This window comes from Somniosus microcephalus, chromosome 3, assembly GCF_052327205.1.
Source record: "Somniosus microcephalus isolate GS21.2 chromosome 3, FLI_Smic_1.0, whole genome shotgun sequence".
NCBI classification, from domain to species: domain Eukaryota; kingdom Metazoa; phylum Chordata; class Chondrichthyes; order Squaliformes; family Somniosidae; genus Somniosus; species Somniosus microcephalus.
In genome coordinates, this window is record NC_140989.1 from 254,390,047 (window position 1) to 254,416,721 (window position 26,675).

Sequence of the window (26,675 nt, forward strand, 5' to 3'; positions counted from 1 at the left end):
CCTGTAGGTGTACTGAAAACACACTAGAAAGGCAAGGTCAGATACAAATCGTTAAGCTGCTTTATTTCACAGAAAGCAAGTGAATGTACAAAGTGATTATTATAACCAAAACTCATTTTCTTACTTCACTTCAAGCCCCTCCTCATGAGCAACAAAGAATAAATCATGCCACACCATCCACGTTAGTGGGCTAATTTAACTTCTCCTGGTCAGCCTCCCGGTTCTGACCAGTTGAGTGAGTTTTCCCTCGCTAGCCCACTCTTTTCCTGGAACCTAGACTTTGTCCATGGTGGGTTTTTTTTTATGTCCTCCGAGTCAACAGGAAGTCAGGAGGCTCGTCTTCCAACCCCACCCATGTCCAGGACAGATAAACTGCCCATTAAACTGGCATCACCCTCGCAAGAGCGGGATTTCTGGCAGACAAGCCCCACTGAGGTAAAGCAAAGATTACAACATACCATGTGTGAACTCATGCTGAAATCGTCCCAATTCGTTAACATCTTATCAATTTTCTTGACCTGCTAAAGATAACTATTTCAATGGCTGGCCCATTCTCCTTATCATTCAAATGCCCCAGTCTTTTCCTCTGTTTCTAAAAAAAAACTGCTGGCATTTTGTACATTAGAATCTTAGAATTTTGGATTTGACTTCATATTAAAACTCAAACTAAGAATCCGTCACAAGTAGAATAGAAAGCACGACACTTGTATTATTATTCTGTATTCAGAGTTAACACTGAATTACAGCATTAAAACAGCAGACGCTTCAACACAAGACTAGTCTACTCCTCAATTAAAAGCCTATTACTCAAATTATCTCGTAATTTAATTTGAGCACTAAATTCTCACTTTGCTGTTATTTATGATGCTTAATTCAATTTTTAAGTGCAAAAAACACTTCACATTATCAAGAGTAGACTGTAGTTTGAAGTACCCAAAACCCGACATCACGTTTTCAGAACTTAATACTATCCTGGAGCGTTTTTTCCCTATCCATAATGGAAGGACAAGAAAGGTAGACAAAGTTTGGGTGTTCAGTTTAAATTCCACTTCAAAATTAGGTATTTTGGCATTTGCACTGAAACTGCCATTTCACCCTTGCCGTTTTCTCTCTCTCTCTCCCTCATGAAGGCACTGGCTCATGCTAAGAAACAATTCCACAGATGCTGTCAAAACTTCAGTACTGTACCTGTCCCAACTGGCCATTGCACACGTGATCCATGACTGAATGTCACCAAGCTCTTTGACTGTGACGAGTAGCACAGCCAAGCCAAATACTGCCTTCACTTGACACCTGCAAGTGTGAAATTTCCAACAATTCAACGGATAGCAATCAGGAGCAGCAACCCCAGCTGATTTCCTCCTCACCCCGCTCTAGCCCAGGGAGGGGAACACGGGGGCCGATTGTAGCACTTTCACCAGCGGACGAGGGCTCAAACCTGGGGCTTTCTTGATCTGTGAGGCTCATGAACACACCAAAATGTGCATTCACTAACTCAACCATCAGGGAAGCTGCTGTTAGCTCTGATTTTGACTATTTTCAGCTATTAGTCCCTCACTCTTTCATTATTCCTTTGATAATGTGCTGACAGTACAGCAGTTTCATATCTGAACACCACAAACCCCGCCCCCACCCCCCCCCCCCGTCTCTGCACCTGCTTAATATCTGTTACATCTCCAGCTTTTTCCAGTTCTGATGAAGGGTCCCAGACCTGAAACATTAACTCTGTTTCTCTCTCCACGGATGCTGCCTGGCCTGCTGAGTATTTCCAGCATTTTCTGTTGTTATTTCAGATTTCCAGCATCCGCAGTATTTTGCAATTATAAGGAAAACTGATGTTTTGCCAGATATACAAGAAACCCACAAACTTTTGTACTGTACACCAAAACTCAAATTAGTAAGTAAGTGCGGAGCTGTATTCTGCTTACTTTGCATAAATGTTCTGCATGTATATAATTATACAAATATCAAAACACACAGTAATCTGGAATGGTTCTCCCCCCCCCCACCCCATCTCCATCAAATTCACAGGGAAATGCACGAATAGCCCTGGCTTCAGAGCAAGCCCTCACCTTTCGTGACTCAGTGACATATGAACAGGCACTGGCACCACCACTTCCACTTCCTCCTGCTCTCCTGGACAACCCTGTAGATAGACCAACTGAAGCTCTTCTGATCCTTTGTACGTCACATCCTTCCAGTTCCTGGCTTCAAAAGCACAAGAAACTAGTTAGCTTAAAAACAAAAACAGGAATCACCTGTTCCTCACAATAAAACCTTTTAATAAAGGGAAATACAAAAACAATAATGTTCTACTTTTTGCATATGATGCCAGCATCAAAGCCAGCTGCAAGATAAAGCTCCCTCTAATCTGCTTTAACATTGAGCCTCAAGTCCAGCCTTGAAAAAGCTCAATTTTACTTTAGCACTTATATCATTTCCATTTCAAACATCAGCCACACTGCATCCCCAAAGGAGAACATCAGTTTAGTGCAAATTATGGACAGTTTTGTGCTCACCAAAGATTGCATTATCAGAAGGAGGGAATATCTGTCAGGGGTGAATTCAGAAACCCAATCATTAAGAGGTAGATGGCTACAAAATTTAAGGTTTAAAATGCAAATTCAAAAGCCAACTTAATGCAATACTAAAATGTTACATGTTTAACAAAGCTCATTTCAAAACTCAACTTGTTATTTAATGCAGGTGCTCAGTACAACAGAGTTCACCCATTGCCAAATCAAGATATTCATAGAGGAACAGGAGCAGGCCATTCAGCCCCGAGACCTTGCTCCACCATTCAATTAGATCAGGGCTGATCAGTACATCAATTCCATTTACACTCCTTAGCTCCATATCCCTTGATACCCTTACCTTACAAAAATCGATCGATTTCAGTCTTGAAAGCTTCAATTGACCCAGCATTCACAGCTTTTGGGGGAGAGAATTCCAGATTTCTACTACCCTTGTGTGTGAAAAAGTGCTTCCTGATTTCTCTCCTAAATGGCCTGGCTCTAATTTTAAGATCATGCCCCCTCGTTCTTGATTCCCCCCTCCCCCCCAACCAGAGGAAATCGTTTCTCTGTATCTACAGGATTGGGAACTAAATATTCCTGGATACAAGGGCCCTGATTTTCTGGCTGCCTTTTTCTGGTGGCTTTTCATACGGCCGGGGGCCGAAAATCGGCGAAAAAGTGGGTCGGGACCCCCCCGCCTGATTCCCCGCCCCTTCCGACTTTCGGACTGCCGTTTCCACGCGCCCCGCTTCAGTCCCAGCCGCCGCTGGCGGGACTGGTCGTCGGAGCACTAACAAGCAATTATCTGCTTGTTGAAGTGGATTTTCCCGTGCCGTTGCGACTTTGGGGCTTTCCCCACCTGAAACCCGCCTGCGGGGAACCCTGCTGCTGAGAGCTGGCATGAAAACAGCTGGCTTGCTTGCTTGCAGCAGCAGGTCGCTGAGGGCTGAAGAGATTTAAATAGGCAGCATTTGCAGGCTGCAGGACCTTGCTGATCAAGGCTTGGGGGAACTTTTTGAAGCCTTAGGAGCAGCTGCAGAAAGTTGGAGCCTCACACACTTCTCCAGTGTGAGCTCCTGGGAAGCCCCTCTCACCACCCTAACTCAGCGCCCCCTCAACGGAGGCATCTGCCAGAAGCATGGGAGGCCTTTGGGACGTTCCCTTCCTGGCATTAGAGGATCTCCAACAGCAGAGGCAGCAGCAGCAGAACCAGGAACAGCAGGATGAGCACCAGGAGCACCAGGCTGCTGCTCACTCACCTGAAGCTGCACAGGCCAGAAGGGGCCAGCGCTTGGAAGTGGCTTGAGAGCACCTTGCTGCGCTTTAGGGGGCCAGTGGGACCCGTTTCTGCACTAGCAGTCCTACTCAGGACTTCCATGAACATCTGGTTTCTCTGTTCAACAGATGGCCAACGCTCCTCAAGAGATGTCATTCTCTTATGAGCACTCACCATGCTTTCCGTACCCTGGCGAGTTATCTCCTGCATGGAGGTTGCCAACCTTTCCTTGGTGATGCGTTCATGCGCCAATGACTCCACAAAGGCTCTGCTCATGGTCGCTATGGACTCCTCCATTTGCTCAGCACTCGCAGCGACCCTGGAGACAAAACCTGCCAGAGACTCCTGCATCTGTGCATGGAGATCCATAATAATAATCATAATAATCAATTTTATTGTCATTGTTAGTGCACAAGTGCAGTACAACGAAATGTAGGCTTGCGGCTCCCGAGAGTGTACATTTAGGTTAAGACATTTAAACATTCAACATTCATTTGGCTTGTAATACATTAACATAAACATAACCATAATAAAGTGCATTGGCAGATGTGCAGGCTTTAGAGTTTATTTGTGGAGTTCAGTAGGATGACAGCCCTGGGAAAGAAGCTGTTCCTAAATCTGGTCGTTCGGGTGCGAATGCATCTGTAGCGTCTCCCAGATGGCAGGAGGGTGAACAGACTGTGGCTGGGGTGGGTAGGGTCTTTGATGATGGTCCGTGACCTCCGTAAACAGCGTTTCTGGTATATATGCTCTATGGTCGGTAGCCGGGTGCCGGTAATGCGTTGGGCAGTTTTGACTACCCACTGCAGGGCTTTCCGGTCATAGTAGCTACAGCTGCCATACCATACTGTGATACAGTTCGCCAGGATGCTCTCTATTGTGCAGCGGTAAAAGTTAGAGAGGATCAGGGGTGACAGGTTACATCCCTTCAGCCTCCTTAGGAAATATAGGCGCTGCTGGGCCTTCTTCACCAGAGAGGAGGTATTGAGGGACCAGGAGAGGTCTTCCGTGATGTTCCATCACCTCTTCTCTTGCGGATGGACCCAAAGGCAGAGGGTCGTCATGCAGCACAGCTGAGCTGTGATGGCAGAGTCCTGCGCCCTCCGACGAGGACTCTCCACTGCTGTCCCTGTCTCCAGAATCTGCTGAGGCTCACTTGTGAGCTGTGAAACACCAGGTGACAACTCTACTCTATGCCCCGAAGGTCCCCCCGAGGTGTGAGTGTCTGTGCTGGTGCTGGGTGCGCTTACTTCTGCTGACGCTGCGCCCTCAGAGGTTGGAGCTTCCTCTGAGGAGTCTGGCTGCACAGCCTCTTCCTCCTCCACAGTGAGGATGGGGGCTCTGGATGGTACTGTGGGGGAGTAAAGGAAGGAGATAGAGATGTAATGCCAAGGTTCTTCTGGTGACTCCCAGCGAGTTGGCATCTGCTGACACCTGCATCCATGCAGCATTGGTCTCAGTGGGAGGCCTCTTCCTCCCTGACCTAGGGAAGAGGACCTCCCTGTGGGCCCTAACCCCATCCAATAATGCCTGCAGTGAAGCCTCGTCGAATTTGAAGGCAGCTCGGCCTCTGCCGCTGGCAGCAGCTGGTGCAGGCTCCTCTGCCATTGTGCAAGAGTGGTTGAGAAGCCTGCAGAGGTGGAGAAGCTTGCTGGACACTTTGAAAGCACCACGAATGATGACATCATAGTGTGGGGATTTCTGACTCGAATTGGACAATTAGCAAGGCTTCCCACATGCTGGGAACTAATTGGCCACTTGAGGGAAAATTGCGTGGAGCTGGCTGACACTTTTTTATGTGTGTCAGAAACCCCACATTTGGGGAAATCCGACCATTCCCCACACAAGCCGAAAATCGGGGCCAAGGTGTTCAGGAAAGATAGGGAAGGAACAAAAATGAGGTGGGGTGGGAGTATTGATTAAGGAGAATATTACAATGCTGGAGAGAGAGGATGTCCTGGAGGGGTCAAGGACAGAATCTACTTGGTTAGAGTTAAGAAACAACAGAGGTGCCATTACACTGCTAGGTGTATTCTATAGGCCACCAACTAGTGAGAAGGATATAGAGGAGCAGATTTGCAGGGAAATTATAGAGAGGTGCAAGAACTATAGAGTAGTGATAATGGGGGACTTCAACTATCCTAATATAGACTGGGATAGTAATAGTGTAAAGGGCAAAGAGGGGGAAGAATTTCTGAAGTGTGTTCAGGAGAACTTTCTTGATCAGTACGTTTACGGCCCAAAGAGGAAGGAGGCATTGCTGGATCTGGTCCTGGGGAATGAAGTGGGTCAAATGGAGCAAGTGTCAGTAGGGGAACATTTAGGGAACAGTGATCATAGTACCATACGGTTTAGATTTGCTATGGAAAAGTACAGGGTGCAATCTAGAGTAAAAATACTTAATTGGAGAAAGGCCAATTTCAGTGGGTTGAGAATGGATCTGGCCCGGGTAAATTGGAATCAAAGATTGGCAGGCAAAACTGTAATCAAACAATGGGCTGCCTTTAAAGAGGAGATGGTTCGGGTACAGTCGAGGTACATTCCCACAAGGGGGAAAGTCGGGCAACCAAAGTCAGAACTCCCTGGATGACAAAAGAAATAGAGAGTAAGATGAAGCAGAAAAAGGGGGGCGTCAGGTTGCGAATACAAGTGAGAACCAGGCTGAATATAAAAAGTTCAGAGGGGAAATTAAAAAGGAAATAAGAGAGGCAGAGAGTAGGAGAATAAATTGGCAGCTAACATAAAATGGAATCCAAAAGTCTTCCACAGGCATATAAATAGTAAATGGGTAGCAAGAGTAGGGGTGGGGCCGATTAGGGACCAAAATGGAGACCTACACATGGAGGCAGAGGGCATGGCTGAGGTACTAAATGAGTACTTTGCATCTGTCTTTACAAGATGCTGCCAAAGTCACAGTGAAAGAGGAGTTAGTTGAGATACTGGATGGGATAAAAATTGATAAAAAGGAGGTACAGGTAGAATACCTTTATCCGGACTTCCGAAAACCGAAACCCTCTAAAAACCTTCGGTTTTTTCGTTCAGCGTAAGTCGTGCGTACGACTTACGCTGAATGAAAAAACCGAAGGTTTTTAGAGGGTTCCGGTTGCGGAAGTTCGGATAAAGGGTAAGTCGTGCGCACGACCCCCCGCTGACCCCCCCGCCAGCCCTGTCAACCGCCGACCCCGCCAGCCCCGACAACCGCCAGCCCCGACAACCGCCGACCCCCCCGCGGACCCCGCCGGCCCCGACAACCGCCGACCCCGCCAGCCGCCGATCCGCCGCGGACCCGCCGGCCCCGACAACCGCCGACCCCGCCAGCCCCGACAACCGCCGACCCCCCCGCGGACCCCGCCAGCCCCGACAACCGCCGACCCCGCCAGCCGCCGACCCCCCCGCCCCCGACAACCGCCGACCCCGCCAGCCCTGACAACCGCCGACCCCCCCGCGGACCCCGCCGGCCCCGACAACCGCCGACCCCGCCAGCCCCGACAACCGCTGACCCCCCTGCGGACCCCGCCAGCCCCGACAACCGCCGACCCCCCCGCGGACCCCGCCAGCCGCCGACCCCCCCGCGGACCCCACCAGCCCCGACAACCGCCGACCCCCCCGCGGACCCCGCCAGCCGCCGACCCCCCCGCGGACCCCGCCAGCCCCGACAACCGCCGACCCCCCCCGCGGACCCCGCCAGCCCCGACAACCGCCGACCCCCCCGTGGACCCCGCCAGCCCTGACAACCGCCGACCCCCCCCGCCGGCCCCGACCCCCGCCGACCCCGACTGACTTACGCTGAGCGTCAGCGTAAGTCGTGCGCACGACCCCCCGCCGACCCCCCCGCGGACCCCCGCCGACCCACCTTCCGAAATCCGAAATTCTCCTTTATCCGAAACTCGGCTGGTCCCGAGGTTTTCGGATAAAGGATAGTCTACCTGTACTAGGAAGGCTGGCTGTATTAAAGTAGATAAGTCATCAGGACCAGATGGGATACATCCCAAGATACTGAGGGAAATAAAAATGGAAATTGCGGCAGTACTGGCCATAATCTTCCAATCCTCCTTAGATACGGGGGGTGGTAAGAACATAAGAACATAAGAAATAGGAGCAGGTGTAGGCCAATTGGCCCCTCGAGCCTGCTCCGCCATTCAATAAGATCATGGCTGATCTGATCCTAACCGCCAATCCACTATGACAGGACTATCTCCTGAATCTAACAGAATTAGGCACACGAAACAGGAGCAGGATCAGGCTACACGGCCCCTGGGCCCGGTCCGCTACCCACAGGGCCATGACCGATCCGCACCTAAACTCATGTCCAAATTCCTGCCCGCTCCCCGTAACCCTTAATTCCCTTTTCTTCCAGGAAACTGTCTATTTCTGTTTTAAATTTATGTAATGATGTAGCTTCGACAGCTTTTTGGGGCAGCATATTCCATGGACCTACCACCCTCTGAATGAAGTAGTTCCTCCTCATCTCAGTTTTGAAAGAGCAGCCCCTTATTCTAAGACTATGCCCCCTAGTTCTAGTTTCACTCATCATCTGGAACATCCTCCCCGCATCCACCCGATCCAACCCCTTCACAATCTTATATGTTTCAATAAGATCGCCTCTCATTCTTCTGAACTCCAATGAGTAGAGTCCCAATCTACTCAACCTCTCCTCATATGTCCATCCCCTCATCCCCGGGATTAACCGAGTGAACCTTCTTTGTACTGACTCGAGAGCAAGTATGTCTTTTCTTAAGTATGGACACCAAAACTGTATGCAGTATTCCAGGTGCGGTCTCACCAATACCTTGTACAACTGAAGCAATACCTCCCTATTTTTATATTCTATCCCCCTAGCAATGAAAGCCAACATTCCATTGGCCTTCTTAATCACTTGCTGCACCTGCATACTAACCTTTTGAGTTTCGTGCACCAGGACCCCCAGATCCCTTTGTACTTCAGTACTTTCCAGTTTCTTGCCATTAAGATTATAACTTGCTCTACGATTTTTCCTGCCAAAGTGCATAACCTCACACTTTCCAGTATTGTATTCCATCTGCCAAGTCTCTGCCCACTTACTTAGCCTGTCTATGTCCCCTTGCAGGTTTTTTATGTCCTCCTCTCTCACTACTTTCCCTCCCATCTTAGTATCATCTGCAAACTTTGATATGTTACACTCGGTCCCCTCCTCCAAATCGTTAATATAGATTGTAAAGAGTTGGGGACCCAGCACTGACCCCTGCGGAACACCACTGGTTACTGATTGCCAGTCTGAGAATGAACCATTTATCCCAACTCTCTGCCTTCTGTTAGATAGCCAATCCGCTATCCATGCCAGAATATTACCCCCAATCCCGTGATTTTTTATCTTAAGCAATAATCTTTTGTGTGGCACCTTGTCAAATGCTTTTTGGAAGTCTAAATACACTACGTCCACTGGTTCACCTTTATCCACCCTGTATGTTACTTCCTCAAAGAACTCCAGCAAATTTGTCAAACATGACTTCCCCTTCATAAAACCATGCTGACTTTGTCTTATTAAACTGTGATTATCCAAATGTCCTGTTACTGTCTCCTTAATAATGGACTCCAAAATTTTACCTGCCAGAGGACTGGAGCATTGCAAAAGTTACACCCTTTTTCAAAAAAGGGTGCAAGGATAAACTCAGCAACTACAGGCCAGTCAGTTTAACCTCGGTAGTCGGAAAGCTTTCAGAAATGATAATCCGGGACAAAATTAACAGTCACTTGAACAAGTGTGGATTAATTAAGGAAAGCCAGCATGGATTTGTTAAAGGCAAATCGTGTTTAACTAACTTGATTGAGCTTTTTGATGAGGTAACAGAGAGGGTTGATGAGGGTAATGCGGTTGACGTGGTGTACATAATAGGCTTGCCAGCAAAGATGAAGTCCGTGGAATAAAAGGGACAGTGGCAGCATGGATACTGTAGTGTACGTACCTTGAAGAAGGAACTATATTCTGCCGCCCCTGTATACTGCAGTACCAGTAGTGACCACCCCTGTATATAAGCCTGTGTAGTAACTTTGTATAGTAGTTCCAGTTTTGTCTCCATTCAGTAAACACCTGTTATAACCAACTTCTGCAGTCCGTGTCTCAATTACACACGGACGTTACATTGGCGACGAACAGATCCGAACTTACCTACAGTTCTGCACTACCTCACGGGGATCCATCCCTGAAGCGAAGTTGTTAGAGGTCGAGGCCAGAAGGAAGAAATCCAAAAAGAAAAAAAAACAAACAGAAGAAACGGGCGTCGACCATGGGCAACTGCCCTCTGATTCATCGAATTCGAAGATTTGCAGGAGAGGCTGTTGAGAGCTGGGCTTGGTTCTCCAGTCTATGGTGTTCCAGCTAATCGGGCTGGTGGCAGGTAGTACACTGATCCTTCCTGGGCTGCGGCGGGCTACAGCTCGATCGGGTGGCTTTTCAATGGGGCCGATCAGCGTTGTCGGGAAGAGGAGAGAGAGAGAGAGGGTGGAGCACACAGGGCGCGGCCGGTGCTACGAAGCCGGGCAGCGTACAGACCCGAGAAGAGGGAGGAAAGTGTCCCATAGGGTCTGCTCTGACGACGGGAACAGTAATTAAAATAAAAGAAATTAGAAGCGCAGAAAGCCGCGAGGACCTGCAGTTTGCCACGGGGACTGCGGAGAGCGGCGTTGGCAGCAGCGCGGGGGGAAGTGTGCGAAGACCACAGGGCGTCTCCATCAAGGCATAAAAACGCCAGCAACAGCGCTGGCAGCAGCGGAAAAGACAGAAAGCGCGGGAGGCGCCATCTTAATCCAGCGGGGAAGAAGGCAAAGTGCAGGAGGCGCCATTTTGTTCAATCGGGGAAGAAGGCAAAGCGCGGGAGGCGCCATCTTAGATTTCCAAGATGCCGAAGACTGGCAATATCACTGCCTTCGATAATGCAATAGAAGACTGGACCACGTATGTGGAAAGAGTCGAAGTATATTGCAAGGCAAATGAAGTAGCCGATGAGAAAAAGGCATCGGTACTACTAAACTTAATGGGCGCAAGAACGTACGGCCTATTGCGGAACCTGATCACTCCAGTCAAACCGATGGAGAAGAGTTTTAACGAAATTGTTCATATCCTACAGGAACACCTAAATCCTACACCGCTGCTGATAGCAGAAAGATTTAAATTCCACAAGAGAAATCAGCATAAAGATGAGAGCAATGCTGATTACCTTACGGAACTACGCAAGCTATCAAAGCACTGCCAGTTCGGAGCAGGACTGGCAGATACCCTACGGGACAAATTTGTCTGTGGACTCCTGAGTGAAGGAACCCAGAAGAGGTTACTCTCGGAGAAAAAGCTGACGCTAGATAAGGCTTTCAGCGTGGCAGTATCGTACGAAGCAGCAGCAAGGGGAGCTGCGGAAATACAGCAAAAGCCACAGGAATACGGCACCCATGAAATGACACGGGGATTTGAAAAATGTTATCGCTGCGGCACAACAACCCATGACCAGAAGGACTGCTGGTCTAAGGACAAAACATGCAGGCAATGCGGAAAGATGGGACACATTGCACGAGTTTGCAGGTCCGGGAAGAAGACTGACAACAAAAAGACTACTAAGGAAAAGTACAGGAAAGTACAAAAGATGACGGACAGTAGTTCCGAAAACCAGAAGAGCGATAGTGAATCCGGGAACAAGAGACTAAGTTGTCTCAAACTACACAACGTAATCACAAAAGAGGATCACCAAACCATTTGGGTCACCCTCACGATAGCAGGGTCCCAAGTCAAAATGGAATTGGATACAGGATCAGCCCTGACCGTCATGAATCGACGAGACTACGAGCGGCTATTCTCACACATACCCTTGAAAGACACATCCATTGTCTTGAAGACATATACGGGGCAGAAAGTATACCCCAGAGGGAAAATAGGGCTGCCTGTCGAATACAACGGCAAGGAAATACAGAAATTATATCTGTACATCCTGCAAGATGGTGGACCACCGTTATTGGGACGTGAATGGATCAGAAAGATAAGTTTAGACTGGCACTCCATTCAGGCACTGACTGTGGCTGGTAAAAAGGATGACGACGTCACACCTGGACGATTGTCAAAAATCTTGGCTAATGCTAAAGAGGTGTTTCAACAAGAACTGGGAACTCTTAAAGGCGTAACCGCCTCGATAAAAATAGAAGAGAATGCAATTCCCAAGTTTTTCAAAGCAAGACCGGTACCGTATGCAATTCGCCCAGCCGTCAAGGCAGAGCTGGAGAATCTGGAGAATGCAGGCATGTTAACTAAGGTAGACTGGAGCGAGTGGGCGACACCCATCGTTCCGGTCATGAAGAAAACGTTAAACAATAAGCCTGAGGAGCCAAGGAAGGTTCGCATCTGTGGGGACTTCAAGGTGACTGTGAACCCAGTCCTTCACACAGTACAGTATCCTCTTCCGAGGATAGAAGATATTTTCGCCTCACTATCTGGAGGGAAACGTTTTACCAAAATTGACCTAGCGCAAGCATATTTGCAGATGGAGGTTGAAGAATCCTCTGGGAAATATCTCACGATAAAACACTCACAAAGGTCTTTACCAGTATAATCGACTGGTATTCGGAGTTGCATCAGCTCCGGCTATATGGCAAAGAGCGATGGAACAAGTCCTGCAAGGGATTCCGGGGACTCAGTGTTACTTGGACGACATCCTAGTGACAGGTGAAAATGACAGTGAACACCTTGCCAACCTAGAGCAGGTGCTCACTAGACTAAGAGAACATGGGCTACGAGCCAATCGCCCCAAGTGCGAGTTTTTTAAGAAACAAATATCGTATTGTGGCCACGTGATTGATGAAGAGGGGTTACATAAGTCCCCTGACAAAATTGAAGCGGTAGTTAAGGCTCCAGCGCCTGAAAATGTGTCGCAACTGAGGTCATTCCTCGGATTGGTGAATTACTACCATAAGTTTTTGCCGAATTTGTCCACAATCCTGCACCCACTGAACGCCCTGCTACAAACTGGAGTAGCATGGAAATGGAGCGATGAATGTAAGCGGGCCTTTCAGAATTGTAAAGGCCTGATCACTTCAAGAGAAGTATTGGCTCACTACAACCCATCACTACCGATAAGACTGGCGTGTGATGCGTCTCCCTACGGCGTTGGAGCGGTACTGTCACATAAATCCCTTGATGGTTCAGAGGCCGATAGCTTTTGCGTCACGCTCGTTAACTGCAGCCGAGCGTAACTACACCCAGATTGACAGAGAGGCCCTCAGCCTGGTGTGGGGGGGTGAAGAAGTTCAATCACTGCCTGCACGGACAGAAATTTACTCTACTAACTGATCATCAACCTGTTGTCTCCATTTTCAACCCTAAGAAGGGCGTCCCGATAATGACAGCACAACGGCTACAGAGGTGGTCCCTTTTCCTAGGGGCACACCAATATGACATCGAGTACAAAGGAACTAAACAGCATGGGAATGCTGATGGATTGTCGCGCCTACCGTTGCCGACGGTGGAAGAAGCACCTGCAGTGGATCCTGTGGACATATTCCACTCGACCATAGTCGAATGTCTACCTGTGACGAATGCAAACATAGAAAAGGAAACACGAAATGACCCAACACTCTCCAGGGTCTATGATTTAACGGTGAAGGGATGGCCAGCACATGGCGAACCACTGTTGCCAGCATTCTCGCCGAGAAGAGAACAGCTGTCAGTGTGCCGAGGAACCTTGATGTGTGGATCCAGAGTAGTAATTCCACCCAAATTGAAGGATAGAGTGCTCAATGAGCTTCATGAGGGTCATCTGGGAGGGGTAAAAATGAAGAACTTAGCCAGAGCGTTTGTGTGGTCGCCGGGAATCGATAGAGAAATCGAAGAGATGACCAAGAGCTGTACAGGATGCCAGAAGGTCCAAAACGCCCCACCACAAGCCCCTCTACATCCATGGGAGTGGCCCTCATCTCCATGGCAAAGGGTACACATTGATTTTGCTGGTCCATTTATGGACTCGATGTTTTTAATTGCGGTGGATGCACATTCAAAGTGGCCAGAGGTAATAAAAATGTCCTCAACCACCACAGAAAAAACTATCACAGTCTTACAAACCATATTCACCAGAAATGGGCTGCCTGAACAGATTTGCTCCAACAATGGACCACAGTTTGTGTCTGAAGAGTTCCGGAGGTTCTTAAAGAACAATGGTGTTAAGCATTACACATCCGCCCCATATCATCCAGCCACCAATGGATTGGCTGAGAGGTTCGTTCAAACATTCAAGAAGGCTATCAAGGCAATGTGTAATGAAGACATACCCCTACAACACAAGGTGGACAACTTCTTTTTTGCCTACCGGAATGCGACACATGCGGTTACCAACCAAACTCCAGCCATGATGTTCTTCAATCGAAGACTAAGATGCCGCTTGGATTTGGTTAAGCCAAACATCAGAAGAGATGTGGAGAACAGGCAGTTTCAGAATATGAATAATAATAATAATAATAATAATCTTTATTGTCATTGTTAGTGCACAAGTGCAGTACAACGAAATGTAGGCTTGCGGCTCCCGAGAGAAAGGCCAACCAGGAGTTTCAAGATAGGGCAACCAGTTTTGGCCCGGGACTACCGCACAGAGAAATGGCAGCCAGGAACGATTTGCACACGGCAAGGACCTCTAATGTATACCGTGGACGTTGGAGAGAGCATTGTAAGACGCCATGCTGACCAGATTCTAGAGTCACTGGAAAACGTCAAATCTACACCACGATCCTATACACCTGGTGATGAAACCGAAGTACCAATTGCATCTACCTCAGAATCGGTGATATTGGAAGCAGACGAACCAAACAACGAAGTTGATCCCGAATCAACTTTGCCAGAAGAACCTGATACCCCAAAGAGGCGTTATCCGGACAGAATCAGGAAGCCTCCTCTAAGACTGAATTTATAATTGATTAACTTCAGCTAATGTATATAGCAACTGTAATTGTAAATATGTTATTTAATTATTAATCGAATGTTATGTACTGTTTAGCTAAAAGGGGAGGAATTGTAGTGTATGTACCTTGAAGAAGGAACTATATTCTGCAGCCCCTGTATACTGCAGTACCAGTAGTGACCACCCCTGTATATAAGCCTGTGTAGTAACTTTGTATAGTAATTCCAGTTTTGTCTCCATTCAGTAAACACCTGTTATAACCAACTTCTGCAGTCAGTGTCTCAATTACACACGGACGTTACAGATACGAAATTGGCTAAGTGACAGGAAACAGAGCGTGGTGGTGAACGGTTGTTTATTGGAGTGGAGGAAGGTACACGGTGGTATTCCCCAGGGGTTGGTACTAGGACCACTGCTTTTCTTGGTATATATTGACTTGGACTTGGGTGTATAGGGAACAATTTCAAAATTTGTCGGTGACACAAAACTAGGAAGTATAGTGAACAGTGAGGAGGATGGTGATAGACTTCAAGAGGACATAGACAGGCTGGTGGAATGGGCGGACAGGTGGCAGATTAAATTTAACACAGAAAAGTGCTAAGCGTTACGTTTTGTAGGAAGAACGAGGAGAGACAATATAAAGTAAAGGGTACAATTCTTAAGGGGGTGCATGAACAGAGAGACCGGGGGTTATTTGTGCACAAATCGTTGAAGGTGGCAGGGCAGGTTGAGAAAGCAGTTAAAAAGGCATACGGGATCCTGGGCTTCATAAATAGAGGCATAGAGTACAAAAACAAGGAAGTTATGATGAACCTTTAAAAACACTGGTTCGGCCTCAACTGGAGTATTGTGTCCAATTCTGGGCACTGCACATTAGGAAGGATGTGAAGGCCTTAGAGGGTGCAGAAAAGATTTACAAAAATGGTTCCAGGGATGAGCAACTTCAGTTACGTGGATAGACTGGAGAAGCTGGCGTTGTTCTCCTTAGAGCAGAGAAGCTTGAGAGGAGACTTGATAGAGGTGTTCAAAATCATGAGGGGTCTAGACAGAGTAGATAGAGAGAAACTGTTCCCATTGGCGGAAGGGTCGAGAACCAGAGGACACAGATTTAAGGTGATTGGCAGAAGAACCAAAGGCGACATGAGGAAAATCTTTTTTACACAGCGAGCGATTAGGATCTGGAATGCACTGCCTGAAAGGGAGGTGGAGGCAGATTCAATCGTGGCTTTCAAAAGGGAATTAGATAAGTACCTGAAGGAAAAAAATTTGCTGGGCTACAGGAAAGGGCAGGGGAGTGGGACTAGCTGAATGCTCTTGCAGAGAGCTGGCACAGGCTCGACGGGCAATTGGCCTCCTTCTGTGCTGTAACCATTCTATGATTTTTTTCAAATCCTTTTAACATTTGAAACATCTCGATCAGATCACTCAACCTTTGAAAGTCAACGGCATACAAGCCAAGTTTATGCAGCCTGTCCGCATAATTAATCTCGCTATCATTCTGGTGAATCTGCACTGTACCCCGCCACAGTCAATATATCCTTCCCGAGGTGCGGTACCCAAAACTGAATGCAGTACTCAAGATTGTGTCTAACCAAGTCTCTATATAAGCAGCCAGATTTGGTGCTTTATTTTTCTGTTGTGTTGTAAATAACTTTTAAATGCACCTCTGTTAGTAGAACCAAATACAATGTCGTTTTGGATCTCCTACTTTCAGGATTTATGAAGTAATTTGATTATGAGTGGGCTAAAAGGGGAACATTTTGATGCTGCACCATTACAAAACCCGCAACAAATGCATGGGATCATTTGCACTTTGGAGTTTCTGGCGTTTCCGGTTACAACTCTTTCTGTAACGTCAGTAGGATCGCACAGCAAGCAATACTAAAATGTAAAAACAGCAAATTCATAACAGCCATTATGAACCTATAGCTGTGAGCATTATCGCGTGGTATTAAGGCCTTCTATTCTAGCATGCTGCGTCACCCTGGGCAAACATGGCCCTTGCTACGCTAAAACCCAAAGATAAACACACATCTTTTCAATTCCCATTCGATTTCAATGTTACGTTCAAACATTTTTCATGAAGGTTACATTGGTTAGGAAAATGGACAATTTCAGCACTCTGCAATGAGCATTCAAGATCTAGCAGATTCTAACGCGCAAGAACAGAAAGATTGTGATGTCATAAAAATTACATCAAACACACAAGAGATAATAACGTAGCTGTCGGAATGCTTTTTTTGTCATTCAGAATGTGCAGTGTTAAATGCTTTCTGCTTCCAACAATACTGAAGAATGTCACACAACTGTGATCTCTGGAGCCCTGTTGTTTCAGCCTAATAGTAGCGAGGAGACAGCACTGCAAATTATTCAAAAACAATTCAGCATTAAAAGCAATTCTTTTCAAAGAGTCATTTGCTAATTGTTCCTGAATTGCTTGAGCTATTACCAAGAGGTTCTGTGCAACAGGCGACTGACATTGTTAACAATAAAATGCCAACATGTGTTGCGATGACCAGGACTCAATTAGAAAGAATAAAGCTGCATCTCCTTTCCCCCCCACCCAAGCTAAACTGAACACCTTAAGGGATCATCATGGGTGCAATTTCTCCCTCGATGGAATGGGGAAGCAAACAGAAAATAACTGCGCCGTGTTTCCAACAAAGGAGCAGAGATGGATGGTTATAACAGCACAACAGATATTTGCTGTATGCCTCTGCGACTGATCATCACAATATGTTTACAGATGAGGGAGGCCATTCGGCCCATCTATATTCATCCTTCCCTAACTGTCCTACGCTTCCCCCATTCTTGCATCTAGGTGTTTCTTGAATGATTCTAGAGTTTTCATCTCCAGCACTCTGCCCAAAAGTCCATTCAGAGTATTGATCACTCTCTGTGTGAAGAACTTCCCGATATCAGTTCCTAAAGTTGGAATCCTTGGCCTACTCCCACTGCTTATTTTGAAATAGTCTAGATTAACAGTATTATACACCTCCATAAAATTACCTCTCTCATGCCTCCTTTGCAGGCTGAAAAGCCCAGTCTTCCCTCAAGAAAAAGACTTGCATTTATACACCAGTCACAACCTCAGGGCGTCCCAAAGTGCTTTACAGCCAATGAAGTGCTTTTGTAGTGTAGTCACTGTTGTAATGTAGGAAACGTGGCACCCAATTTGTGCACAGCAAAGTCCCAAAAGCATTGAAGTAAATGACCAGGTAATCTGTTTTAGTGATGTTGGTTGAGGGATAAATATTGAGCAGGACACTGGGAGAACTCTCCTGCTTTTCTTCGAACAGTGCCGTGGGATCTTTTACGCCCACCTAAGGGGGAAGACGGGGCCTCGGTTCAACGTCTCATTCGAAAGACAGCACCTCCGACAGTGCAGCACTCCCTCAAAAGCTGCACAAAAGTCAGACCTTGGAAAGTAAGGAAAAGCCTCGTGGCTGTTCTCTGTGCTGCCTCCAGTGTTTGGATGTCTCCCCAGAACGGGGCAACAGTATTCGAGGCAAGATCTGACAGAAGCGCTGTACAGTTTGACCACGACTTCCTCTCACTCTACTGTTTAGACTCGGTAGTTCAACATTCTACTGACTCTGCTGACTGCTGATATCCATTGGTTGGATAGGTTGAGCTTTGAGTCTACCAGGACTCCTAGGTCTCTTTCAACCTGATCAGTTCAAGCAATCTTCAGCACAGAATTTAAGAAGTACATTATACATTTTGTACTCGCATGTTAAATGCACTGATGCGGTTCAGTGTAACTGGCTTCAAAAAAAGTGAGGCATACAAGGCAATCCCTGGTGAATGGCTCTTTCATACTGACCAGCATTTGCATTTAAACCCAGCAGTTTCAATCTGCAAAACTCAGCAGGGAAAGATTCAAGACAAACAGATCACATCTGACTTTCACAGAAATGCTACCGTTTGGATACCTGATGCGCTCCAAAAGTGCTGCTGCGCTGTGTAACTGTATTCCATCCGCACTGAAAATGCTGAGTTATCGTAAAACAATTTCTGAGCTCTATGGAGTAACCTTTCAACAGGCGATACTTAAAAAATTGTGTGTTTCATTTTCAAATGCACCACTGTGTAAAATACATTCTACACGCAACACATGTCGGCAATTAGGGAATACTTTTACACCTGTTATTCCCTACACTGTTAGCTTAAATGTTAAAAATGTTGTTTCTTTGTTTAATCTCGTCTGCCTCCCACCAATGGTTTAGTTGGAACAGGACCAAGCACGCCAGCAAGGTCCCAGTTTCCATCCTAGTTCTATGATCAGTAACCCAATCTCAGCAGGGCATTATTAGGGGTGTTACAATTGGCCTCAGTCTAAAACTTGGTAGTGGGAGTGGGGGGAAATTCAGCCAGGGTAACTCAGATGAAATCGCTTTGTCTCTGTCCTCTCCTGTTTTTGGTCACCCCTCCTAATATCTCCTGTGGCTCAGCGTCCATTTATTTCTGACTGCACCTCAGTGAAGCATGTTCTGATGTTTTTCTATGTTTAAAGCTACCACACAAATGCAAGTTGTTGTCGTTGTAAAAGGTGTGAATTATAAACCAAATTTTATATGCGGTGTATGTGCCTTTAAGAGCAATTGTGGTGTATGTGCCTTTAAGAGCCCCAGGTGTGCGTAATGCCGGTAATTGCCACTTGGGCTATATAAGCCTGTGTATTGTGTATATCCTTTAGAACCCCCCCCAGACTTGCTTAGTAAATACCTATGAACCAACTCCTGTCTTCAGTGTCTTTATCTACACACGGACACTACAGTGGCGACGAAGTGGAAACGGACTTACCTGCAATTCGGCAGCACCTCAAGGACATCGATTCCTCCAGCGTCCAGAAGACTCAAGGAAGTAAGAGAAACTGTGGTTTCACCAGCTGGCCAAGCTGGTGGCAGGTACTGCGCTAATCCTTCCTGGGTGTCAGGCTGGGGCTCCAGCGGCGGGCTCTACAGCTGAGACAGGCAGCGAAATTGGAGGCAAGCAATAACGGACTGGGAGGGTGCACTCGGGAGACGGCGGGCGCGGCAAGCAGGTCAGCGTTCAGACCTCCGTCGGGAACGAGTCTCCAACAGTAAACTTAAAAAAAAAACATAAAGAGAACGGGAACCGCAGTAAACAGCGTTGTTATCAGCAGCAGTGGCGGGAAAGCGCGGGAAGCGCCATATCTTGCTACAGAAAAAAAAAAAGCGCGGGAAGCGCCATATCTTTTTTGAAATGCCTAAGTCTGGCAATATTGATGCTTTTGATAGCGAAACAGAGCCTAACTTTGGCAATATTGATGTTTTTGATAACAAGATAGAGGATTGGACCACATATGTAGAAAGAGTGGAGGTGTTTTGCACCGCAAATGGAATAGAAGATGAAAAAAAAGCTTCAGTGCTTCTGGATCTAATGGGCGCAAAAACATACAAGCTGTTACGCAACTTAATCACTCCAGCCGAACCGATGGACAAGAATTTTGATGAGATTGTTGATACCCTACACTGCCAATTCGAGGCAGGACTGGCAGATTCTCTGCAAGACAAATTCATCTGCGATCCCCTAAGTGTAGAAACACAAAAAAAGGTATCTTCTGGAAAAGATTTAACACTGGACAAGGATTTCAGTGCAATAGGAGCTGCAAAGATACAGCAAAGGCCACAGGATTTCGGCACCCATGAAATGACACGGGGTTTCGAGAGATGTTATCGCTGCGGCAGATCCAACCATGACCAGAGGGATTGCTGGTTCAAAGAAAAAGCATGCAGGCGATGCGGAAAGATGGGACACATTCCACGTGTATGCCGATCTGAAAATAAAAAATCCACTAACGGGAAAAGAATCAATAATGAAAAGCACAGAAAGGTACAAATGATGACGGACAGTAGCTCCAAAGACCAGAAGAGCGATAGCGACTCCGGGAACAAGAGACTAAGCTCTCTCAAATTACATAATGTAATTGCCAATGAAGATTACCAGACCATTTGGGTTACCCTCACAATAGCAGGGTCCCCAGTTAAAATGGAGCTAGATACAGGATCGGCTCTAACCGTAATAAATCGACGAGATTACGAGAGGCTATTTTCGCATATACCTCTAAAAGACACATCCATTATCTTAAAAACATATACGGGGCAGAAAGTATACCCCAAAGGAAAAATAAGGGTGCCTGTGGTATACAACGGCAAAGAAATACAAAAGTTGCATTTATACATTCTACAAGATGGTGGTCCACCGTTGTTGGGACGTGAATGGATAAGGAAGATACGTTTAGACTGGCACTCCATTCAGGCACTGACAGTGACCAATAAGGAAACAAACAATGATGACATCATACCTGAACGATTAAAAGACATCTTGGCCAACGCCAAAGAAGTGTTTCAAGAGAAACTAGGAACCTTGAAAGGCATCACCGCCTCAATAAAAGTGGACGATACAGCAATTCCAAAATTTTTTAAGGCAAGACCGGTGCCATACGCAATACGTCCGGCAGTCGAGGCAGAGCTGGAGAATTTGGAAAAGGCAGGCGTATTATCCAAAATAGATTGGAGCGAATGGGCAACACCCATCGTTCCAGTCATGAAAAAAGCATTGAAAAATAACTCTGAGGAACAGAGAAAAATTCGCATCTGTGGGGACTTTAAGGTGACTGTAAACCCGGTCCTTCACACGGTACAGTATCCTCTTCCGAGGATAGAAGATATTTTCGCCTCACTATCCGGAGGGAAACGTTTCACAAAAATTGACTTGGCACAGGCATATCTACAGATGGAGGTTGAGGAGACCTCTAAAAAGTATCTCACAATAAACACACACAAAGGCCTGTACCAGTACAATCGACTGGTTTTTGGAGTAGCATCAGCTCCAGCTATCTGGCAAAGAGCTATGGAGCAAGTCCTGCAAGGGATTCCGGGGACTCAATGCTACCTAGACGACATCCTTATAACAGGAGAAAACGACAACGAGCACCTTGCCAATTTGGAGCAGGTGCTCACTAGGCTGAAAGAACGGGGCCTACGAGCAAATCGCCCCAAGTGCGAATTTTTCCAAAATCAGATATCATATTGTGGCCACATAATTAATAAGGAAGGGTTGCATAAGTCACCTGAAAAAATTGAAGCAGTTATAAAAGCCCCAGCACCTGAAAATGTTTCACAATTAAGGTCATTCCTGGGATTAATAAATTACTATCATAAATTTTTACCGAACTTATCAACTATTCTACACCCTCTTAATGATCTTCTACAGACAGGAGTGATTTGGAAATGGAACGAAGACTGTAAACGTGCCTTTCATAAATGTAAAGACTTAATCACATCCGAGAAAGTTTTGGCTCATTACAACCCATCACTACCAATCAGACTGGCGTGCGATGCATCCCCTTACGGCATAGGAGCAGTATTATCCCATAAATTCCCTGATGGCTCAGAACGGCTGATAGCTTTTGCGTCACGCTCATTAAACTCAGCTGAGCGTAACTGTGCCCAAATAGACAGGGAAGCACTCAGCCTGGTATGGGGAGTGAAGAAATTCAACCATTACCTACACGGACAAAAATTTACCTTGCTGACTGACCATCAACCCCTCATCTCCATATTCAACCCTAAAAAAGGTGTTCCCATTATGACAGCACAAAGATTACAGAGGTGGTCCCTTTTTCTAGGGGCACACCAATACAACATTGAATACAAAGGGTCAAAACAGCATGGGAATGCTGACGGTTTATCGCGCCTACCGTTGCCAACGATAGAAGAGGCACCTACAGTAGACCCAGTAGAGATATTCCACTCTACCATAGTGGAATGTCTACCGGTGACAAATTCTGCCATTGAAAGGGAGACAAGAAATGACCCTACTCTCTCACGGGTCTACGATTTAACAGTGAAGGGATGGCCAGCACATGGCGAACCACTGTTGCCAGCATTCTCGCAAAGAAGAGAACAACTGTCAGTGTGCCGAGGAACCTTAATGTGTGGATCCAGAGTGGTGATTCCACCCAAACTCCAGGATAAAGTACTAAAGGAGCTTCACGAGGGGCATCTGGGTGGAGTGAAAATGAAGAACCTAGCTAGAGTGTTTGTATGGTGGCCAGGTATCGATGGAGACATCGAAGACATGACCAAGAGCTGCCTAGGATGCCAGAAGGTCCAAAATGCTCCACCACAGGCCCCTCTACATCCATGGGAGTGGCCCTCATCTCCCTGGCAAAGGGTGCACATCGACTTTGCTGGTCCATTTATGGACTCAATGTTCTTAATCGCAGTTGATGCACACTCCAAGTGGCCAGAGGTAATAAAGATGTCCTCCACCACCACGGAAAAAACCATCACAGTATTAAGGACCATATTTGCCAGGAATGGTCTGCCGGAACAGATATGTTCTGATAATGGACCGCAATTTGTGTCCGAAGAATTCAGAAAGTTCTTAAAGAACAATGGGGTAAAGCACTACACGTCCGCCCCATACCATCCCGCCACCAATGGATTGGCTGAAAGGTTTGTCCAGACCTTCAAGAAGGCCATAAAGGCCATAAAGGCCATGGGTAATGAAGACATAAAACTTCAGCACAAGGTGGATAACTTCTTATTTGCATATAGGAATGCAACACACATGGTTCCCAACCAAACTCCCGCCATGATGTTCTACAATAGAAACCTAAGATGCTGGCTGGATTTGGTCAAGCCCAACATCCGAAGGGACGTAGAGAACCGGCAGTTTCAGGGCATGAATGAAAGGCCAACTAGGGCCTTCCAGATAGGCCAACCGGTTTTGGCCCGGGACTACCGTACCGAGAAATGGCAGCCTGGAACTGTCTGCACATGACTAGGACCACTGATGTATACCGTGGACATCGGAGAAAGCATAATAAGGCGCCATGCTGACCAAATCATCAAGTCATCCGAAAAGGGACAACCTACACCACCACTCTATATACATCTAACGATGAAGTAGAGATACCCATATCTACCTCCGATCCGGTGATACTGGAACCCGATGAACCCGACACTGGCATTCAAGCCGAATCAGCATTGCCAGAAGAACCTACTACACCACCAGAATCTACTACACCCCCGAGGCGTTATCCGGACCGAGTCAGGAAGCCTCCTGAGAGACTAACTTATAATTAATTAATACAGCAATGTATATTATTTTGCATATAACATGTAATTAATAATTACTTAAAAATATGATGTACTGGTTAACTAAAAGGGGAGGAATTGTGGTGTATGTGCCTTTAAGAGCAATTGTGGTGTGTGTGCCTTTAAGAGCCCCAGGTGTGCGTAATGCCGGTAATTGCCACTTGGGCTATATAAGCCTGTGTATTGTGTATATCCTTTAGAAACCCCCCCCAGACTTGCTTAGTAAATACCTATGAACCAACTCCTGTCTTCAGTGTCTTTATCTACACACGGACACTACATTATAGTACAAGTAATTGTCAACATGAACACTGCCCTTTAATTGTTTTCATTACCCGTACTTCTCCTTAGGATTAAAAAAAAAGTTTGTTTCCCTTTTTAAAACATTTCATGTTAACTGCAGTTAGGCATACAAGGCAATCCCTGGTGAATGGCTCTTTCATACTGACCAGCATTTGCATTTAAGCCCAGCAGTTTCAATCTGCAAAACTCAGCAGGGAAAGGTTCAAGACAAACAGATCACATCTGACTTTCACAGAAATGCTACCATTTGGATACCTGATGCACTCCAAAAGTGCACCCTCCAGCCACTCAAAAGGTCAGATACAGCGACAGCTATAACAATGAATACTCCACCACAGAACATATAAACTAATGCAAAGAGCTGATTTAATAAAAAACAGATGTGCATTAATTTGAAGTTACAATATTCGCTTTTACTGTGAACACCGCTTGACAGTACTATTCCTTTAAAGAAGAGCTTTTGGTAGACAAGGTGTGAAATAATCGAAACAGTTACAACTTAACGTTCCAGGTGCGTAGCTCCATGCAACAGGAAGATATACAGTATTGGGAATTCAGGATTGGAGATCAGTGTACCCAATTCACGGCTTGCACAATTTTCTGTGCATTGAACTGAATAGCCCCGAACCCCCTCCCTGTCACTTGCCACTTCAATTCCCCATCTCACTGCCATTATGACCTCTCTGTATTTGGCTTTCTACACTATTCCAATGAAGCTCAACGCAAGCTCCAGGAACTGCGCGCTTATCTTTCCATTTGCAACCCTCTAATCTTAATATTGACGAATAACTTCTGGTCTTTGTTGTGTATGTACCTTTAAGAGAATAACTGGTCTCAGACTGCAGTACCGGCAGTGACCACCCCTGTATAAAAGGCGCTATTGAGCCTCTGTGTTTTTAGTTTCACTATTGACTTCCACCAGTAAAGACTTACTTTGTTCACTCCTGCTGTCCGTGTCTCAATTATTCACGGACGTAACACTGGCGACGAGTAAGAAACGAACTTACCTGCAACTCGGCAGCACCTCAGACGACGTTATTGAAGGTCGAAGCCAGAAGAAAGAAAAAATAAATAAAATCCAAAGAAACTCGAGAAACGGGCGTCGACCGTGGGCAACCGCCCTCCAAATCGTCGGATTGGAAACTTGCAGGAGAGACTGTCCAGAGCCAGGCTTGGTTCCTCGGTCTGTGGTTTCCCAGCTAATCGGGCTGGTGGCAGGTAGTGCACTGATCCTTCCTGGGCTGCGGCGGGCTGAAGCTCGATCGGGTGGCTTTTCAACGGGGCCGGGCAGCGAGTCGGGAAGCAAAGAGAGAGAGAGAGGGTGGAGCACACAGGGCGCGGCCGGTGCTTCGGAGCCGGGCAGCGTTCGGACCTAAGAAGAGGGAGGGGAGTGTCCCAGAGGGTCCGCTCCATGACGGGAAAATAATAAAAGAAAAAAAAATCAATATTAAACGCGCAAGAAACCGTGGAAAGCAGCGCTAACAACAGCGGGGAAGAAGGCAAAGCGCGGGAGGCGCCATTTTGTTAAATTGGGGAAGAAGGCAAAGCGCGGGAGGCGCCATTTTAGATTTGCAAGATGCCGAAGACTGGCTGTATCACTGCTTTTGATAATACAATAGAGGACTGGACCACGTATGTGGAAAGAGTCGAGGTATATTTCGAGGCAAACGAAATAGCCGAGGGGAAAAAGGCATCGATATTGCTAAACTTAATGGGCGCTAGAATGTACGGCCTATTGCGGGACCTGATTACTCCAGCCAAACCGAAGGCGAATAGTTTTAACGAAATTGTTGCTGTCCTACAGGAACACTTAAACCCTGCACCGCTGTTGATAGCAGAAATATTTAAATTCCACAGGAGAACTCAGCACAAAGATGAGAGCAATGCTGAGTATCTTACGGAACTACGCAAGCTATCAAAGCACTGCCAGTTCAGAGCAGGACTGGCAGATACCCTACGGGACAAATTTGTCTGTGGACTCCTGAGTGAAGGAACACAGAAGAAGTTACTCTCAGAGAAAGAGCTGACGCTAGATAAGGCTCTCAGCGTGGCAGTATCGTATGAAGCAGCAGCCAGGGGAGCTGCAGAAATTCAACAAAAACCACAGGAATACGGCACCCACGAAATGACACGGGGATTTGCAAAATGTTATCGCTGCGGCAGAACTAACCATGACCAGAAGGACTGCTGGTCCAAAGACAAAATATGCAGGCAATGCGGGAAGATGGGACACATTGCACGAGTTTGCAGGTCTGGGAAGAAGACCAGCGACAACAAAAAGGCTACTAAGGAACCGTACAAGAAAGTACAAAAGATGACAGACAGTAGTTCCGAAGACCAGATGAGCGACAGTGAATCCGGGAACAGGAGACTAAGCTGTCTCAAACTTCACAATGTAATCGCAAAAGAGGATCACCAAACCATTTGGGTCACCCTCACGATAGCAGGGTCCCAAGTTAAAATGGAATTGGATACAGGATCAGCGCTAACCGTCATGAATCGACGAGACTACGAGCGGCTATTTTCACACATACCCTTGAGAGAG

General features: G+C 46.7%; 1 protein-coding gene across 4 annotated transcripts in view; it reads right to left on the reverse strand.

The window, feature by feature from the left end:
* The window catches only part of LOC147121844 (tRNA-splicing endonuclease subunit Sen15-like), a 103,493-nt gene that overhangs the window by 63,902 nt on the left and 12,916 nt on the right, over positions 1 to 26,675 (reverse strand). For 2 of the 4 annotated variants that reach the window (XM_085982349.1, XM_085982346.1), the window contains exon 3: positions 2,073 to 2,208. The exons of 1 other annotated variant lie outside the window; for it this stretch is intronic. In XM_085982349.1, coding sequence (XP_085838475.1) covers positions 2,073 to 2,208 — 136 coding nt within the window. Of the gene's footprint in view, positions 1 to 2,072; positions 2,209 to 26,675 lie in introns of those variants that run through there. One more of the 4 variants, XM_085982348.1, reaches the window with a different exon arrangement.